The sequence below is a fragment of the Strigops habroptila genome, chromosome 10, assembly GCF_004027225.2.
Source record: "Strigops habroptila isolate Jane chromosome 10, bStrHab1.2.pri, whole genome shotgun sequence".
Taxonomy (NCBI): domain Eukaryota; kingdom Metazoa; phylum Chordata; class Aves; order Psittaciformes; family Psittacidae; genus Strigops; species Strigops habroptila.
Window position 1 is genome coordinate 20892424 of NC_046359.1, and position 19677 is coordinate 20912100.

Sequence of the window (19677 nt, forward strand, 5' to 3'; positions counted from 1 at the left end):
ACGGGAAGTTCAGGTTAGATACAAGGAAGAAGTTCTTCACCGTTAGGATGGTGGGGCACTGGAATGGGTTGCCCAGGGAGGTGGTGAATGCTCCATCCGTGGCAGTGTTCAAGGCCAGGTTGGACAGAGCCTTGGGTGACATGGTTTAGTGTGAGGTGTCCCTGTCCATGGCAGGGGGGTTGGAAATAGATGACCTTAAGGTCCTTTCAACCTTAAACATTCTATGATTCTATAATTCTATCTCAGTATTTAATTGTCTTTTTAACATGAAAAAGGGTATTAGTGCAGACTAGCTTCTGTATAGGAGTATTTAGAAACTAGAATGGCAGCATCCTTTCCCTTCCAGTGATGGTCTTCCTGTTCTGTAGTTTTAATTTCATTGTTTTATATCATTCACTACCTATTTCTCTTATACAGTGGGGCTGACTTTATTGCCAAAATAAAACCTCTTGGGATCTTTCTTAATAGGGACTTTCTTTTCTTAGTGAGGTGCTATTTATTCCCATTAATGTTGTGGAAGATTAGATCTAATATTTTGCTGCTCATTCCCACAGGGTGATTAATTATCCAATTCTGTTTCCTCGGTGTCTGAGCTTGCAAGAATTACTTGCTCTCAGTGGGATTTCTTACTAAAGTAATTCCTGCTCTGTAGATTGTCAGTGGACAGGATCAACTGAGGTTCCATTTCCAGAAAGGTGGGAAGGGAGGAGAGAAAGAAACATATCAAGTTCAGGGGAGGGCAGAAGTAATGCCAAGGATTTCCACTCCACCCCTTAATAATGTCTACTTAAAGGCATGTACTGCGTTAGACTAACAGTTTCACACCCCAAGGGTGGTAAACATGGCTGAGGATAAAAAAACCTTTATTGACAAGATAAGTAAAGCGTTGGCAAAGTGTGAAGGGCTTACCTTGAAGGATCTGCTGTTCTCCTACCGGGGGACCCCATATCCTGTCACAGCGTGCAGTGTGGAAACATTCCAAGCCCTGGAGGACCTGGAAGCCAGAAGAGATGATATGGTGCTGGTGTCCTACCCCAAATGTGGTGAATACATTATAAATTGCTTGCAGTCTACGATACTGTAACTAATGAGCTGACACAGTAAGAAGAAAAAACAACTGAATGTGGGTTTACATTGTGTGAGGACATTGGGCATTGCTACTGCGACCGGAGGCAGCAGGGTTTTGGCCTGCTTTATCTTACTTAAGCAGGCTGTTGTACTGCTTTTTAATATGGTTTATGTTCCTGAAAGGAAGTTTCAAAACTGTTTTTTGGCTGAAGAGACTAAAGCATATTTTTTTTATATATAGCAGTGAGACGAGACAACTTTGCTGGTATGATGAAGTGTATTCTGGAAAGCTTGTTAGTAATGTAATGTAGCGTAGTGTACAAAACCAATAAAGTTGTGCATTAGACTTTTTAATGAGTAGAAAGTGTCAGGACACAGCACCTTTGCTTGCAAAATTATAAGCTGTTTCTCGGCATTATTCAATATCAGCATTGGCTTTTGTTTTGTGACTGCAAAATGGTATCGAGTCAGAGGTTTGCAGAAAGGAGGAAAGGTGCAACAGGAGCAGTGAAAATAACCCAAACAACCAACTAGTTGATTTTGTCCAGTTTTAGTAAATGTCAAGTGTGACATGGTTGCTTAGAAGGAAGGAATGGGTTTTGCTAATCTAGAAAAGCCTCCTCAAGCATATGTTTCTTATTTGAGACCCAAGCAGCAGAAGCTTAGAGTTGTTGGAGAAAACGTGGGTCCAGGGAAGGATTTCATTGCACGAGCATGGTAGTGGATGCAGTCAAATTGGGCTCTAACTAGGGAGTCCTAGGTCAAGGTCTCATTCAGCACATAGAATTCATGTTGGCTGGTGAGTTCTGATCTGGAAAGAAACTTTTGTTTGTTTAGGGGTGTAGGAAGTATGCCTGTAATGATTATGGTGAATTATATAGCAGCTCTGAGACAGAACACTGAACCAAGAGAAAGAGAGGGCAAATACAAAAGAAGAGAGCTGGCACAAAATGTGAAATGTGCATCTTTATTTTAAAGAGCCCATATTTCCTTTGGGTTTGGGTCCAGAGTTCTGCTGGACACTATAAAGACCTAAAGGTCATTGTCACAACTTAGCTTTGATTTCTCATTGAGTTTGGAAGAGTTCAGACACAGAATTGTGGTGCTGGTTGCCTCTGAGGTTTAGTAACTCAGTAAACCTCTCCTGCTTAGGGGGAAGGATCAGGAGGTGAAGAAAAAGATCTCACACTGTTAGTATTAGGCAGTTTGTGGTAGATCAGTGTCGTGGTTTAAGCCAGTAGGTGATTTAGAGACTAGGGATTTTAGCTGTATCAATTTAAGCTTTCTGTTAAAATACAATTTGTATTTGTGCACATGCAGTTAATACTGGGCAGATGAGGACATGGATTTGGAAACTCTTAATGCTTTTGGCTCTGATCTGTACATAAATGGGAGAGTGATATAAATCATAGAATCATACAATGTCATATAAATAAATATGATTGGGTGGTATGTAAATGTAATATTATAAGACATTGTATGATGTCTTACATCATACATTGTTTACACAATGGGTACACATTGTGTAAACATTACTGTACTATACTGACATATCAGCTGCTTCCATCCAAGCATCCTGAGGCACTTTATGTAGCATAGGGTGGAAGTTATTCTGTTCTGGGAATAACTTTCCACTGAAAGCATGAGGTTAAAGCTGTTTGCATTGCGTGTTCCCTACTAGTGCCTCTGGCAGCTGTGTTCACAGGGGACCCTCAGCATGCAGGAGGCAGCAGCTCTGCAGCTCCGTCTCCGTGGGCCTGGTGGGAAGCCTTCCAAAGCGCCTCCGCACAAGGATGCAGGCAGGGTGCTGTGGGCCAAGGTGAACACACTGTTCCCTCGCTCTGTCCTGCCGGCGATCGGCAGAGCATCAGAGGAACAAATGTGATTCCTGGAAACCTTGGGGAAGCAGGCACCACTGCGCAGCTCCAGGAGCTGGCCACAGGCTCACGCTGAAATAGGATGCAGTATGGGGGAGGCTTTGCTGCAAGATTCTTTCCAAAGGGTCCGGGGTGGGGAGGAATGCAGGTGTCCAGGGGGTAACAGCTCTTCTAGCACTTGTTCTGGCATGCGCTTTATGGAGGCAGCGACAGGCACAGACGACAAGCGCTGGCAGTGATGTTGTATAGGTGACTGTCCTTGGCCCAGGGCAGTAGAGAGAGGCAGGTGCTTTCCTTGGCAGAATGAGCAAAGCTCCTTGCTTGCTCCTTCCCTCTCCTGTCCAGAACCTTGCCAGGTGGTTCTGCGAAAGACAGGAAAGCTCCTGTTATTGTCTGGCAGTGTTTTATGAACATAGTGAAATGATGTTAAGTGCATTGTTGGTCCAGTTCTGCCCCCATATCACATACCAGTTATAAGTGAGCCCTTGGTCACAGTTAAGAAGCTGTTGAGGATCTCATTAATGGAAGGCTTTATTTTGTTTATAATCATTTGAGAACTTTAATACTATTTGTCATTTGATGACTGTCTATTATGCTGAATTAAGCCATGTAATGAGAAGGCCCCGAGATCTTATATAAACCTCTGCTATTTTTTATTTTGTTCTCTGGGTTTCTTGGTGCAGGTGTGAACTGGCTTATCCAGATTTTAAGTGATTTGATATTTACAACTCTCCAGAGTAAACCTGTAAGCACAGAACTACCATTTATTGAATGTGGAGATCCAGGTAAATACCAGGTTAGTGAAAAGAAGCTATTGAACTACTTAAAGTCTCTTGTTTTCTCTCTCCTGCACACCCGCACACAAGTTATTAAAATGAAGTCATGCGGCAAGTAAAGATATTTCTCCTGAGAGGGGAAAAATGATAATCTGGGATGACTAATGCCTTTTGATTAGGGGCTGTTTCACACAAGCAACTCTCATAAGTCATTGCTGCACCCATGTAATAAACCTGTTCTCACTTATGGTTCTGTTTGTTTCTAAAGAGGATGAAGCAGATTCCATCTCCAAGGATTTTGGCAACACATCTGAATTACGATTGCCTCCCCAAGTCTATTTTCAAGAACAAAGCCAAGGTGGGCTTTTTTCCTTTTTCCAAGAACAAGCCTCATCTCTTTGACAGTGCTAGGATGCAAAAGTGATTTTGAGACCACATCCTTTTCTTGCACCCATGCAGGTCGCACTAGGGGAAAGCAGCTTGGAGACAATGCGAGTTTCATAGGCCTTATCACCCCCTATGATTTATAGTAGCCTTAGGGGTGCTGTAGTTGACGTAAACAAGAACAGATCTAGAGGCTGCTGCAGGGCTCAGAAATGGCTGGTGTCACACTTCCCTTTTTTATGTTACTCTTTTCTGTGCATGACCATGGTGGGAATGAATGTGGCAGCAGTATCTCTGCGACATTTGCTGTCTTCTTGCAAAGAGTCACACTGTTAAAACTTCAGTATTTCTGGTACTTGGTCACTGATCAGTGGAGGATACGTAGCACTTATGAGATGTATCACAGATGAAGGAAATAACTGGTTAAGGGATGAGGATTTGTTCCATGTTTCAGTGGTATTTCACTGTCCTGTATGAGACAGGAAAAGATGTAATGTGTGTAACAAAAAAGATAAATATGTATAAGATGTTTTTAGAAGTGTTTATGCTTCTCTGAGGATTACAGTCTCTTAGGATTTCAGGAACATTATAGCCACGCTTTGAAAAATGGGAGATGTTTGTAACAGCTGCAGTTTCCTCAGGGAGAATCGAACAGAGATTTTCCTAATAGGGGGTTGGCAAATGGTTGCTTACAACTTATCCGAAGTCTTATGGGATAGTATTCAATCACAATATTACAGTTTTTCCAGTAGCTTCTTTCTACAGTTGCTTCATGACATAAGCAAATCTTGGAAGTGGTAACAAGGTCTTTATTGTGTTCATGTTGTAAGTTTGTTCTCCATGCCTTAACTAGTAGAATATTTTGTAGCCCCCAGTATGTTATTGATTGCAGAATGTTTGGTTATACTCTCATTTTGGTTGCCAGGGGAAATAAGTGATCTAAACTTGTTGACTTCTTTCTCCCACTCCAGATACTAGTGTTGTTTCGAAACCCTAAAGATACAGCTGTTTCATTTTTCCATTTCCACAACAATGTGCCAGGCGTCCCCAGTTACAGCTCTTGGGATGAGTTCTTCTCAGAGTTCATGAATGGGAAAGGTATCGTTACACTTACTGAATGTAGCTGAAGAAGCGTCAGAAAAAAAGAATAAAATTAAAAACAACTAAATGGGGCCGTTGGGAAAACAGCTGTGTCATAATTAGTTTTTTGATGGCCATATGTCATGATAAAGGAGGCAGCTGAATGCCAGAATGGGGAGAATGTCCAAAAGATTCTTTGCTTCTGGGTATTTTGCTCTTCCAAGCAAGGGTAAGGGAGTTGCATGGCAGCTGCACAATAGCATTGGGTCAACATTCTGCCACTTAGTGATGAAAGAAATGCTACAGATCTGAAGCGTTCATAAAATGACAGTTTGATGACTTTACTGTTTCTGAACATGAGGCCAAACACCTCATTAGTAATGAAAATTTTAGATTTAGACTGATATCTGACTTTGGCTTTTAGGAGATGTTTAAATGACGGTATAGTAACAGAGGGGAATCACATCGTTAAATTCGCATTTCTGTGTGGAAATCGTTTACCTATAAAAATCCAGAGGAAGCCTCTGTCATTCTGTTGTATGGTACCACAGGAAGGGCAGGCTGTTCCCTTCCTTTGCATGGATGGGAAATTAGTACCCAGTAAGAAAAAGAAGGTCACGCTGGTGCTTTTTTTTCTTCTTTACAGTCAGCTGGGGATCCTATTTTGATCATGCAGTCACCTGGAACAAACACATTGAGGATGAGAACACTATGATTGTTATATATGAAGACCTGAAAGAGGTAAAGCAGTTGCTATGAACTGACAGGCAAAACACATCTCAGCCTATTCCTTGAAATCTGCTGAAATTAACAGGAAAATTTCAGAAACCTGTGTTTCTGAAAGAGCAAAATCAAGTTGAATTTAGAGACATTGAATCCGGCTATACAAAAGCTGAGCTCCAGTGTAATGCAGATAACATATGGTGAAGGAAAATGTATTGTTAATAGATGATGGCAATGCACATCCCAAGTGGGTAACTCCTTTATTAGAGGAAGCATATTGCATGTCTCACTGTATTGCTTTCAGAACCTGACTGCCAGTGTAAAGCAGATAGCTGAGTTCTTTGGATTCTCCCCAACGGCAGAGCAGATCCAGTCCATTGCAGACAGGGCCACTTTCCAGGCGGTGAAGGATAAGGCTCAGGAGACTCATGGTGCTATTGGCTCATTTCTTTTCCGCAAAGGTAAATTTGTCTGTATTTTGCCAGGGTGGTGAATGGTAGCACTGCATCTTGGGCAGACAGGAGTTTGGGTCAGTAGATGGTTAATCTTTACATACAATTTTCAAGGTTGGGAGTTGTTTAAGAAACACTTGGTTGTGCTTCAGGACACTGTCACTTGATTTCCTCACAAGGGCCAGTACCATTCGTTAAAGCCCTGTATGATATGATAGGCAGAAGTGCCCTACATGCAGGACACCTTCAGTCATGGTATGCAGTAAACATCCATTAAAACGAAGAAGAGTTTTATTTTGGCTTCTGTGAGTGGTGGGGGTGGCCTGGCGTTGGCTCTGCAGAGTGCCTCCACTTATTTTTCTTCTTGGGTTTTCTAAACAGCCTGTGTCATTGCCTAGGAGCCTCCGTCAGCATGTGGAATCCAGACACTCCACAGGCTGAGCTATGTCTTTTACCCATGGGTCAAGCTAGAGCTGTAGACTCAGACAACCTCAGACTGTGGGCTCTCCAAAATCTAGATTCAATGTAAACTGTACCTTAAGGCAGTGCACCAAGCTCTTGCAGTTGAAAGCCATATCTTTGAACTTTCTGGATTGGTTTCACAACTGCTGGTCATCTTACAGTCTTCTGCAGCTGTACAAGGCACATGAAGGCAGATCAGTAGCTTCCTATGTTCACTTTATGTTCACATTCTGTTGAGGACACCAAGAACAAGGCAAACATAAGAGTTTTTTCTTGGGTCAGAGATTTTTTTCTTGCAGAAAAAGTAAAAAATAAAAAAAGATTACCCTGTAATATGATAATAAGAGAGACAAGATAGGTTTTTGTTTTAAATCATACTCCTTGGTACTTCCAGTCAAGGGTAATATTTGACTTTTCTTTATATAACAGGTGGTGTTGGAGACTGGAAAAACCTTTTCACTGAAGCTCAGAACCAGGAAATGGATGCCAAATTCAAAGTATGCTTAGAAGGAACTAAGCTGGGAGCGAAGTTAAAATATGATGTGTACTGCAAGGTCTGAACCTCCTTTATGGAAAAAACCTCATGTTCAGGCTGCTTTTCATTTGCTTTTATGAAATAAACAGAAACCAGGGCAATATCTGTTTAAAAAAATTGAAAATCCATGCAGTTTGCAAACCTGTTTCTGCTGGCTTAACTTACGCAAGCAGTCCTTGCTCATGCAGTTAGTATCATTGACTTCACTGGTTTCTCTTAACTGACCTGTAGTTCTTTCACCTCACTTGGGTTTTAACACTGATTTTTAGCTATAATTAACTTTATGTTACCTGGTAGAATCCTGTGTGGAATATATGTGCAGTAGCTAAACCTACTGAAATCACTGGAAATATATTTAGTACATTGGAAGAGGTTTTCCAAGAGATTTTTTTAGAGCAATCATAAAGTGTCGTTTTGATTCTTAATTTCAACATTCATAGTATTCATTTATAATTTTAATTTCTGAAGTTCATAGTATAAAATGAAATTTCAAAAGGTCATGTTGTAGTTGTGTCTGTTACTGCTTTCTGTGTGCTGATAAATGTGAGAAAAAAAGTAAAGGAACTCAGTGGTGGAAATTTTCTTCCCCTTTTGGCAATAATATTTTTTTTCCTTTGGTGATGTGAGCTCTCATCCTGAGCAACTGAAGGAATTGCCTTGGACAGAACTTGCTCATGGAGGTTGGAGTCCCTCTCCTGGTGATGGCTTGCTTTGTCGCTTCACCTCGACACAGGGTTACGCATGGGAAATGCGAAACACATGTTGGGAACACCAGGTTTTGTCCACGTGATTGTTGGGACTCCTGATCTGTGAAGCGAGAGGAGCCCGCACTGGAGCAGGTTTGCTGCAGGACTTGTGACCCCGTGAGGGACACAGGCTGGAGCAGTCTTCATGAAAGGCTGCACCTCATGGAAGGGACCAATGCTGGAGTAGTTTGTGAAGAACTGCATCCTGTGGGAAGGACCCACATTGGAGAAGTTGATGGAGGACTGTCTCCTGTGGGAGAGACCCTACACTGGAGCAAGGGAAAAGTGTGAGGAGTCCTCCCCTGAGGAGGAAGGAGCGGCAGAGACAATGTGTGATGAACTGACCATAACCCCTGCTCACTGTCCCCCTGCACTGCTGGGGAGTAGAGACAGAGAAAATCAGGAGTAAAGTTCAGTCTGGAAAGAAGGAAGGGGTGGGGGGAAGGAGTTTTTAAGATTTGGTTTTGTTACTCATTTATTTCTCATTATCTTACTCTGATTTGACTGGTAAGCCATAGATTTACTGCAGGTTAACTTCAGCGCATAGTTAGGAACGTCTTGTCATTTTGTAGACAAGGATCAAGGCACATGTGAATTTGCTTTCAAGATTAACAGCTGTAATAACAGCCATTTAAAATAAGTGAACCAAAAGTGGGGTACCAGTGAGGATTGAAGAGGAAAACAGAACACACAAACCCGAACCATATCAGAATGAAGTGGGTTAATACCAAATGAATGAAAGTTTCAGGTCGCTATAGCTATCTCAATCAAATCTGAGGTTCCCTGTAAGCTCTACATAGGCCCTGGAAAAAGCAGCAGCATTCCATGGCGATTTGTCTCAGCTGTACCTTGCTGCAGCAGTAAGTCAAGATCATTGCTAAGCAATTAATAAAAGGATTTTCGAAAGGCTTTGTTTGAGGATGATGTTGAAACAGGAGCACTACTTCCTGTGAAAGTAGGTTGCCTGAGTTACTGATAGATCAGTAATAGCCAGTTTGTCCACTTAAACCACCGTATTTCTCAGTTTAAGATTACAATGAAGTATACCAGGGCAGTTCAGGAGGAAATCCTGTCTCAAAATGCTGAATAGGCTACGCTTAATTTTTTACACCTTTTGACCAGCAAGGTTGTTTAAGCTGACTGAGGTGGTTTAGCTATCTGAGGGAGCATTTTATAGGTGACATCGTTAAATTCCTTCAGTTTGACCTGCATTGTTCTCAGAGCATACTCACATACTCAGTAATTGCCAGCTAATGATAAGCATTAAGTGTGTAAGACTAGTGAGTGTGAAGGGTGACTGATTTTTTTTTTTTTGCAGCTTTCTTTGTGTTGCAGGTTTGGTTATGTTCAAAATGATGTGGTGGGGGAAGGCAGCTAGACTTAAAGTCACCAGAGGAAGGGGGGATTTGTGGCTTCCTCAAGCACTTCATCCATTCAGAATGAAAAAGCGCTGTGAAGTGCTTTGAGCTAGTGGCATTGAAGGTCAAATCCAGTAGCTTACGATGACTGCAGCTGTCGACAGCAGACAAACTAAACAGAAGATTCAAACCCAACAGAAAAGTTAAACTCCTCATTGTGGAAAATCACCAGTCATAAATACAGGGAGCAATTTTGGATATATATTTTCCATTTCTATATTTTATATACTTTGTATATATTTTTGCTTTTATACTTTTTATTACACTAATCAGCAGTAAAACTTTAAATGGTACTTTTTACACGCAACATTTAAGGAATATGTTGGATCATTCAGCTTCTAAAGAAGAGGTTTTTTTCACTCCCTGACCATAGTTTTGTTTTTATTTTTTCTGTATTTGTGATCTGCTTCACGCTTACCATTTTTCAGTAGATGTAGGTATTTATGATGTCTGCGTTTATGGTAACTGGTAAATGCTGCTCTATTAGTACTTCTGTCATGTCTGTTTCCCTTATGAGTGGTTCAGTAATAATCATGAGGCAGGAAAGTATATGAAAATCGTATTGAAAAAGAGAAATTGGAGGTCTTCTTGAAAAGAGAAGCATAAATGTATCTTTTGTATGCAAGAGGTGGCTCCCTTGTCTGTGTTCAGGGTGTCAATAACCCAACCAAAAAGGAAGAGAATTCTGGTACTGAATTATAATAAAAGTAAAATGGGATCAAAGCAGACAGAACTGAGCTCAATTTTCTCATTTACAAAATGCAAGCATTTCATATTGTAGCATTATGCAGTACATTAATTGGAAAGATAATTAATGTTGAATTACAATAGAAGTGCTGTAAAAGTACAGGGCACTTATGACATCCACACGAACATCAAATAATTTTTTTTCTGAGGGTAGCCTGGCTATTAGAATGGATGCCAAATGGATTTATAATGAAGGGGGACATGAAATACAGTCACTGAAATGATTTTATGGCAGCAGATGCCTGAACTCGTCTTCTAATGTTGGGTTTAATTTGTTAAAGTCCTCACACTTTGTTCTGAATTTTGTCTGAATGATCACCTTTGGTGGGGATTAGCACTCCTGTTTTAACACACTGCAGAGCTTGGCAATGTACACTGGAAGTGTTGAAATGAGACTGGTCAGTGGTTGTTCTGGATGTTCATATTGTCAGGAGAATAGAGAACAACAGCATTATGAATGAGAGCATACTGTATCAGTGCTGTGGCTGAGTGCATTGCTAGAGCACTCTGGTAGAATATTACTGATGTTCAGATGTTTATGGTCATGGATACAATTGTCCCATATTGCTATCGCACTTTGTGATACTTGTAGATCGGATAATATGAAGTATTAGCTGATAAAAAATTCAGTTTGCATCTGAGTGGACAGTTTTTCATAGGATTGTTTGGCTTCTGCAAAAACTTCAGAGGCTTCAGGAAGATAGATAGAAAATTAGTCTTTGCTCAAAATGCGAGGCAGGCAGGAGCAGTCAGGAAATGAAAGGAGGCTGGGGAACTGCTGTCTTGGGAGGCCTGTGTACTTGTGAATAATGGAAGTTTATTGGCATATGCTTGTGGGGTCTCCAGTGAGTTCCTTGCCATTTCGCATTTTACAAGCCAGTGAAGCTGTTTTTCATTACTAGAACACTCATTAGTGTTCTCCTAGCAGGTAAATAAGTCATAGTTTTGTTACTGTGTATTTCTGATATATCCATAGGCAATGTATTTGTAATCAGAGGAAAAAATGAAATACAAGATAATCTTAGGCGTTAGACATATGTCTCCCAAAATAAAAAAAACCAAACAACCCAACAACCAAACAAACCCTGAGAACTTCTATTCTTCCCTCTTCTTCATTTCTTTTCTGCAGTCATAGAAGAGTGATTGGAATAAGTTCTGCACATGAGTGAGCAGGTCTCTTCTTTCATTCCTTGGGCAAGTATTTATGCTGACTACAATTTTCATTTCTTTTCCAGTCTCCCAGCACAATGCACTGTGTTTTTCCCCAATGACATGGAATCTTTTTTTCCCTGACTGTTATTTATTTAGAAAATTGTGTCTTTTTCTTCTTTTTTGTTCGGGGTTTTTTTTTGGGGGGGGGGGGTTTGTTTGTTTTTTTGTTTTGTTTTGTTTGTTTGGTTTTTTTTTTTCTTTTTCTCCTGACAAGCCACTGTGTTTGTCTTCACTTGCATCTGAATGTCCACCTTTCTTGCTGCTGTGGTACCAGAGGCATGGTCAGTCATTTGTGCATCACCAGAGGAAAGTTACCTCAATGTTGTGGTTCTGAGCGAACATGAAGAGGAATGTTTTGCACAGAGGAACTGAGCTTTATGCCAGTGGGTGAGGGGGACCCTGGGAACCAGTCTGCATGTCACTGGGTGAGCTGGAGCATGATTTCTGCCAAGGCGCCATTAAATAGTCTCCCCATTCAGCAGGGTGGCCCTGTCTCAAGAGGGTGGGATGTTAACTGGAGCAGGACTAGGAGCAGTGGTGGAGGCTGGGCTTCCCTGTACCTCAGTCCCTCTGAAATTGGGTGGCAGTGTCATGTCCGATGTGGGCCCAGGGCCCTTGCCACGCTGAGGGGAGGTTGCGGAGGGAAAACCCCTCTTGTCTCACCTCAGGAGCAGTGGAAAACCAGGGTCTTTCATGGCTGCCACAGCTCACAGGCCTGGGCTCTCCTGCCAAGAGTCCTCTCGGGCTGTCCAGCGCTCCTTTTTAAAGGTGACAGGAGCTGTCTTTATGTATCTGAAAAATACAGTTCACTCTCAGAGGCAAATACATGGGAGAGTCAGTTCCCCTCCTGGTGACTGACAGACCTCGTGTGCCAGCGTGCCTGGGGCGAGCAGTGGTTGCATGGTGGTAAACGTGGTCCCCTCCGCTCTCTAAATCCTGACCTCCTGGGGATTTTCTAGCAGTAAAGCCTGGCTGAGGTCTTACCAGAGAGAACAAACATGGTGTGGGAGCATGTGGGGGAATGGCGACACACAAAACAAGCAGGCCTGGAAAGGAGAGTGGCTCTGAAACTGATGAGGTTTCATGAGTGTGTTCCCATACGGCTGGAGATTATAATTTGGAGCAAAAAGCCTTGGGAAAGACACTTGCTGGGGATGCTGGTGGGAAGTGTGCATGTGCTGGAGACCCTCAGGGGAGCAACAGATGTGTCCGAGTGCTGGGGTTTGCTCAGGCCTCCTGTTGTACCCTGGAGCACAGTATTCATGATGGAGGAGTAAACACGGCAATAAACAATCCTCTGCAGTTATCAAAGGTGAATGTCTCTGTGGCACTTTAATGGCCTTTGCAGGCCATTTTATGCCTCTCTGGCCCTGACTGTTGCCATTTTAAATAAGCAATCTGAAGCACAAGAGGCAGTGTGTATTTTATACATGGGTGATTGCAAAGTTCTGTGCAGTGGAGGACAAGCCCTCTAGGGCTCCCCTGTGTTGCATTTTTTACTGCCAGCTTTTTGAATGGTTTACGATATAGGGCCATACAAGTGCTTTGTCCACAAATGAGTTGTATGCTGAAAGCCTGAGGGCACTGAAAGAGATGAAAAATACATTAATATAAATGACAACTATGTAATGAAGTAGAGTAAGTATCATTACAAACTGCTGTAAATACAAAGTTCTGTGCCAGCTTGTCAGACTCTCCAGAATAACAGTGAACAGAATCTTCAGAAGGAAAACTGCTCAAAGTCCAAAATCAAGTCAAAATCATTGTAAAAGGAAGAGACAAGACAGCATTAGCTCAGGTACAATGATGCTGTAGCCTTTCAGTAGCACAGAACCAGAGGTGGATGCTGACGCAAGGAAAGTGTATCAAAGGAGTCAATATGGCAATCGTGTTCATCGACTAAGGAGCAGTTCAGTTGGGAAAAAAGGGAACTCAAACCATATGCAGCATCTCATAGCAAAAGAATGAACATAAATACAGAACAAATTGAAATTAAAGAAACCAAAAGTTAGGCTGAGATCTCTTCGGGCAAATTGAGCTCCTCCTGCCTACCAGCCCATGGATTATGCTTACACTTATTTACAACAATGTATATGTTTTTAGAAGTCCTGTTTTAAGATACCTTAAGAGGCTTCCAGGACTAAATGCTGGTCGCTGCCTCTGTAACTCACCCATGGCAGCACGTCTCTTCCCTGTGGGTACCACTCCACTCGACAGCCACCCTGCTGTCCCCTGAGGCAGCACCAGACATTGTGTCCTGGGCATGGGAGCTACTGAGATGCTACAGCAATTTTTTGGTGAGTTTAAAGAGAGGAAAGAAGCTTGAAAAGAAATACATTGAAAGTTTTTTGTGTGGTCATGTTCTTCTGCTATGCTGCTGCCAACAGTGGGCTGCCTCGCTCTGCCCAGGCAGTAGGGATATGGCACTGTATTCCCACTGCTGCCTAACATGGTGGGAATCAGACCTGTGTGCTGGCCAAGAGCCCAAGCACAGTCGCTCCGAGCAACACTGGTGCTCAGCACGTGTGACCCAGAGGAAAGCCAAGTCTTGCAGCATGGGTGCAACAAGCTTAAGTAAGCCAGCTTGCCAGCCCTCAGCCAAATTGTGGCCCAGTGGGCAAATGCAACGTCTGTATATCCCGAGGTGAACATGGGGGGTACATGTGTGGTGCCATGGGGCTGCTCATGGGCGTACTTCTTGGCACATGCGTAAGTGGATGCACTATCAGTGCACTAGAAGAGTAAAGCAGAGAATGAGTTGATTTTGGGGATGGTCTGGAAAATGGTGGCTGTTATTTGCATATTTAAATATTGATATAAACACTCACTAATCTTTTTAATGGTAAAACTGAGTGTAATTTGATTGTGTTCTGGGGTGATTATATATAAATTACTTCTTTTAGAAGTGGTTGTTTAGAATTACATATTATATTACTGGGGTTCACAGACTTTTGCTAACTTATATGAACATAATAGTTAGCTGGCATTTAATTATATGTGTAACTAATCCAAAGCAATATGAGGTTTTGTAAGATAATTGGTAAGTTGTCATGTAGGTGGTTTCTCTAAATGGCTTCATAACATTTAGAAGGACAAAAGAAATTGCACATAAATAATAGGTTATTACAAACAAATGGGTAGGCAATTATTCATAGCATCAGAAACGGACAATTCAGCTCACAGTGGAATTCTTCAGAACATTACAGCTACAATATTTGCATAAAACAACATCTGAAATTTGCAATTGGCTTTGTTTCCTGTTTAGAATGCCTTTTGTAATTACTACAGCAGCCCCCTTTTGAAGAAATCCATTATAATTTGAAGTATGTTAATCTGATGCTATGGATAATTGCCATATATTCAGAAAATTAATTTGGTTTTTTTGCCCCTTAAATATGAGTGAACCATTTTACAGGGGGATGTGTGCTTGATGTCTTTGTAGCCATCTTTTTCTGGTTTGTCCTATAAAGTTTTTGCATCAGAGCATCATAGAATTAATTCTCTAATTAGTAGCAAATTTGGTGATGGAGAGAAAGTTTAGATCTATATTTGTCTTTGGAGAGCATAGCTGGATAGTGGGAATTGTTACAGCAAAAAAAAAACCACCTTATTTTTTGCTTCTTTGGACTATAAATGTTATCTGACATTAAGTAGAAGAGAAGAGCAGTGCCACATTCTGGTCTTGGATAAATGCTCTTCTTAGAAACAGCTGCTGTGATGACATTGACATCGGTCTGTTGGGGATGAGTCTGACCTTTTGAGTGCTCTCCCCTGTGTACTGGAAAGTGCTCCAAGTCCCCTTCTGTTGAGGGGAGCAGGAGGGAATTCATATTGTGCTCTTGTGTTGTGCCATGGGAACACAGCTGGGTTGCTGATGGGCTGGTTTAGTCAGTAACTATTAGTTTTGTTCTATCTATCTGTTTGATTACCTGGTTCAGTCAAAAGTTATACATGAAAAGACCTATCAAAATGCCCTTCAGCAAAACATGGCATAATCCTGCCCCATAAATGTCACTGTTTGTATTGTGATAACCCATTTCTCTGTGCAGAGTAAAAACAAAAAGCCCAAAATATTTTTGCACCATTAAAGAAGAGAGATGAGGAATTACAGGGAAAATCCTGAGGGACAGTGAAGTCTCTTTAATTGTAGGTAATTTTGTCACTTCTCCTCTCAAGGCAATAGTCCTGGGAATGAAGCCATCGGCATCTAGGTACTGTCAGTGGTTATAGGATACAAGGAACATACTGGACTTCTCATTTATTCTTTGTACTGCTTTCACTAAAATATCAGCTGGGGTTCCTTCAGGTAGATCTCCAGGAGATTTTGATGTCTTGGTGCCCCGAGGACAGACATGGATTCCTCCTCTTCCCTGCCTCCCCCTTCCCACACCCCACAACTGGTTGTTTAACCAGAGTGATGATGCCCTTCTTGTCTTTTTGGGACAATCTTATGGTGAGATCATACTCCTAAGTTTAATTCCTTCTGCAGCTGGAGGGATCAAACCTGTGCATCCCCAGATAGAATGAAAGTGCCAAGTTGTAGGCTCCTGTGATATAAAGGGACTTCAGCCACTCTCCTGTTGAATTTAGCTTAAAACAATCAAAATAATCGGGCAAGACAGAGGGAATATGACATTGACTAAACCAGTATATGTGCTGTTGATGGATGGAAAGTGAGGGGCTGAAACTTGAGGAAGAGGAAAGGAAATTACTGGTATCTTGTGTTGTGCAATAGTACATTAATTGCTGAATGGGCTGTATTTCTTCAAGGGAAATGGCTGCTGGTGCTGTGCCCAGTTTGGAGAGCAATCCTATGGGTGCATGTCAGGCAGGCACGTGAGGTCAGAGGTCCTCAGGGAGGCTGGGGAATGTCCATCTGCTGATTCTGGCGGGTTTAGACATGGGAGAATGAACACACATAAACATATGGGCACAAAACCAACATGATCCTCAGGCCAAATGGAAATTTCTGTTCTCAGAGTAACATTCATCTGAGCAAACTCCTCTTTCCTGTCTGTCCTACGTTCACTGGATATGAGAGCAATACCTTTTCTCCATCACCTCCATATCTCTCAGGACAAGCAACAGGACTGCTGGGAAATGAATGGTGAAGAAGAGAGGCTGGAGCAGTCTGAAAAAGAAAAGTTTCTGACAGATCCATGGTGGGAAAACATAGCTGAGGGTTACTAAAAATTCTGTACAAACACTGTTCTGCTTGTACCTTTTTGTCCAACTGTCCTCTATAGTTTTCAGCCTCTAGTGCAACTTGCTTATGCTGTATCCTAACTCTTGTCTGAAGATACCCATTCTGGCATGTGTAAGACATCACAGTATGTCTTTGCTACTGCCTTGTCCCACATGCTCTGTTGTCAGCGTGGACACACGTAAAGCAGCACAAAAAAATATAGGAAAAGAGGTAGTTTGTTTGCTTTTGATGGCACTTTGCCACTGGTATCTAAAAGGAGACTGAGTGGGTAATCTTCAGTTTGCAGTGTCATAACTAGCCTGTGTGGTCTCTGCAGCTCTTCTGAAGAAAATTGATTAAAGAGCTCCAAGATGTGACAGCAATGCATGGAAATCTTGGCATGTAACAGCTCTGGGTACATTGGTGTCACAGTTCTCAGCTTCTAAGGTGTCTGTTGGTTCCCACTGTTGTTTCCAGGGGCTGTATTTAACAGCACAAGGCCCACTCAGCTCTGGTTCTCTAGGGAAAGCCCGCTGAAAAAGTGAGCCTAATGCTGCAACCAGCAGGTGGCAAGGATTTGTTAATCACTGTAAGCCAGCTGCTTCAGAAGGGATAATTAAAGGGAGCAGCAAGATAGAGAAGAGGAAAAAGAGACAGCAGGTAAGAGAATAAAATGGGAGGTGTCAGTGGCTGTGAGTTAAAAATGTAGCAAAAAAAAGTCAGGGTGTAAGCATTTTATATCCAGTTTATTCAAACCACAGAAGACTTCCTCTCACCCTAAGCCATGTGTTGTTCCAAGACTGTGCATGTGTATTCAAGACATATCTATGTACTCATGTAGTTACTGGTATTTTTACACAAAAGTACATTAAGAAACAATTTGCGCAGGATTATTAGTCTTGTAAATGTCTCATTATCAGCCCTGCTATTCCCCAAATAAAGTCTGAAACTGCTGTAGTTGCTGTTTATTGACCAGCTGAATAACAGTGTACCTCCAGCACTGAGTTTACCGATTTTTTGGTTTTACTGCTAATGAAATTTGACAACATTTTAGTTGTAGGGGGATTTTAGGTTGGTGTTGAAAGATTGGTGCTAAGAATTAACTAATTATACTACACAACTTTCCACTACAAATTCTAATTCTGTTTGCATAGAAGGATGTACTCTGGGCCTAGTTTGCCCAGTGTTCATTTTGAATCAAAAGTAACTGATTTTTACTTTTTCCTGATAAAGTCTTCCGTTAATTTCTCTACTACTTAAGCCCCTGCTTTAAGAAAAAGCACTTATTTAAAACAATCCCTATTCAGAAAAGCATGTGAGAACAGGCTTCGTTTAAGGTCTCTGTAGACCACATGGGAGTTCTCCCTGCATAGTGAAGGTGTTTGTATTATGAGCCTGTTAAGTTTATTAGCCATGGTCTCACTCACCCTTTATCCACCACTCTCCTTGATCTCAAATACTGATAAAGTATTCCCTCCGGATAAATGAGTGGTTCTAAGGTGGATGAACCCCAAAGTCCTCCAGGAGATTTTCACACAGACTGTGGGCGCTCTGTAAAGCTGAGACTGCCTTTCTCCTCTCACCTTTGCTCTGGGCTCCTTTGTCGCAGAGGGCTGCAGCTGTTCTGGCAGGTTCAGGATGGAAGTGGTCACTGCTGCTTCTGCTCCAGTAATGGCTTTCCACAACAGAATGAAGGCCACAAGTTTGTTGCCAAGGAATGCCTCTTGTTTCTTGCAATAGCCCATTAAAATAGTGTATATTCTGCATGCAGGGCATTGCCAAAGTATTGAAAAAAAGTCATACAATTAGTTTTCAAAAGCATATTCTGCCTATAATTTAATATTACCTGAATTGTAATGCCTTGGATCCCTAATTAGGAAAAGAGTCCAAATGTTTAATTTCTCAAAACATGGGTATATTTATATCTGGGATTGGTCTGTACTGTTTTAAATAATGTGATCAGCTGAGAAACGTAAATTCAGAGTTTTAACCTTGCTCACTCTAAGAAGGTGTGTTTGTGGTTAGGATTTGAATTTGGGCCCCACTTCATCAAGAGTCACTCTGCCAGTGCACGGTATTTATAAGCTGATAATTTCTCTTACCTGATAAACATGAAGATGTTTACTAAAATAATATGTATTTTTATATAAACATCTTTCATAGAGGATTAACATCACAGGATATTAATGGGAGTGAATGGAATGGAATAAGCCCCAATTTCATAGGCTGAGGTGCAGCTGCAAACAGCAGAGTGATTGGCATAGCAGCTATCAGCTCTGAGACCTTGAGGTGAAACTATAATGTAACTAAAAAGGAGCAAAGAGTTTGTGCTTTCCTCCTTCTTCAACTGCATCATTCTAAAACATTTTGCTTCAGTCTGCTGTACAAAATGCCAAGATCCACCTTCTGTGAGGTTTTTCATACTTAATGTACGTGCCACAGTGGGAAACAAAAATTTATGCCTTGCATTCTGTCATGTCTGCATTAACTACTCATAGGTTTGACTTATATTGTTGGGGTTTTTTTACTGAGGACCCTGTGTAGCAAAGACACAAAGTACAATATATTTAAGGCTGAAATTTAGGACCAAACTATCTCCTGACTGCAGATCTAATCAAGAAATTGGCTTTTGCTGTTGCTTGAAATCTAGTACAGTATGAGACTTAATGGTCATGGCAGCAGAAAATAATATTTCTGTTGTTTGTCTTCAGAAGATATATTTTCTTTTGCTGTCCTTCAAAAAAAGAAGAATTACCCCTACATGGTTTCACCTGGGATCAGGTTGCTCGAGGTTTTGGGGAATTTACAAGACCTGCAGGAAACATTCATCCTGATAAAAGTTTCAGTCTAACCTCTAACAGTTTACAGAGCTAAAGATCAGATGTACAGTACTGGAACAATTCAGATATAGTTGCATTTGTTTCTGATGCTTATATAATTCTAATTGTCCCTCCTTAAGTCTAAGTACAGGTGGTTCTTCAGATTGCTTATGCAATTGCTGTGTAAGTCTGT

At 41.5% G+C, this 19677-nt stretch overlaps 1 protein-coding gene across 1 annotated transcript; it reads left to right on the forward strand.

Annotated features, from left to right (window-relative positions):
* The first annotated feature begins 285 nt into the window (after positions 1 to 285).
* On the forward strand, positions 286 to 7787 carry SULT6B1 (sulfotransferase family 6B member 1). Its single transcript, XM_030499411.1, has 7 exons — positions 286 to 1043; positions 3629 to 3741; positions 3990 to 4079; positions 5077 to 5203; positions 5832 to 5926; positions 6213 to 6369; positions 7252 to 7787. The coding sequence occupies exons 1-7, from the start codon at positions 842 to 844 to the stop codon at positions 7380 to 7382; spliced, it is 915 nt and encodes a 304-aa protein (XP_030355271.1). The 5' UTR covers positions 286 to 841; the 3' UTR covers positions 7383 to 7787.
* The last annotated feature ends 11890 nt before the right edge of the window (positions 7788 to 19677 follow it).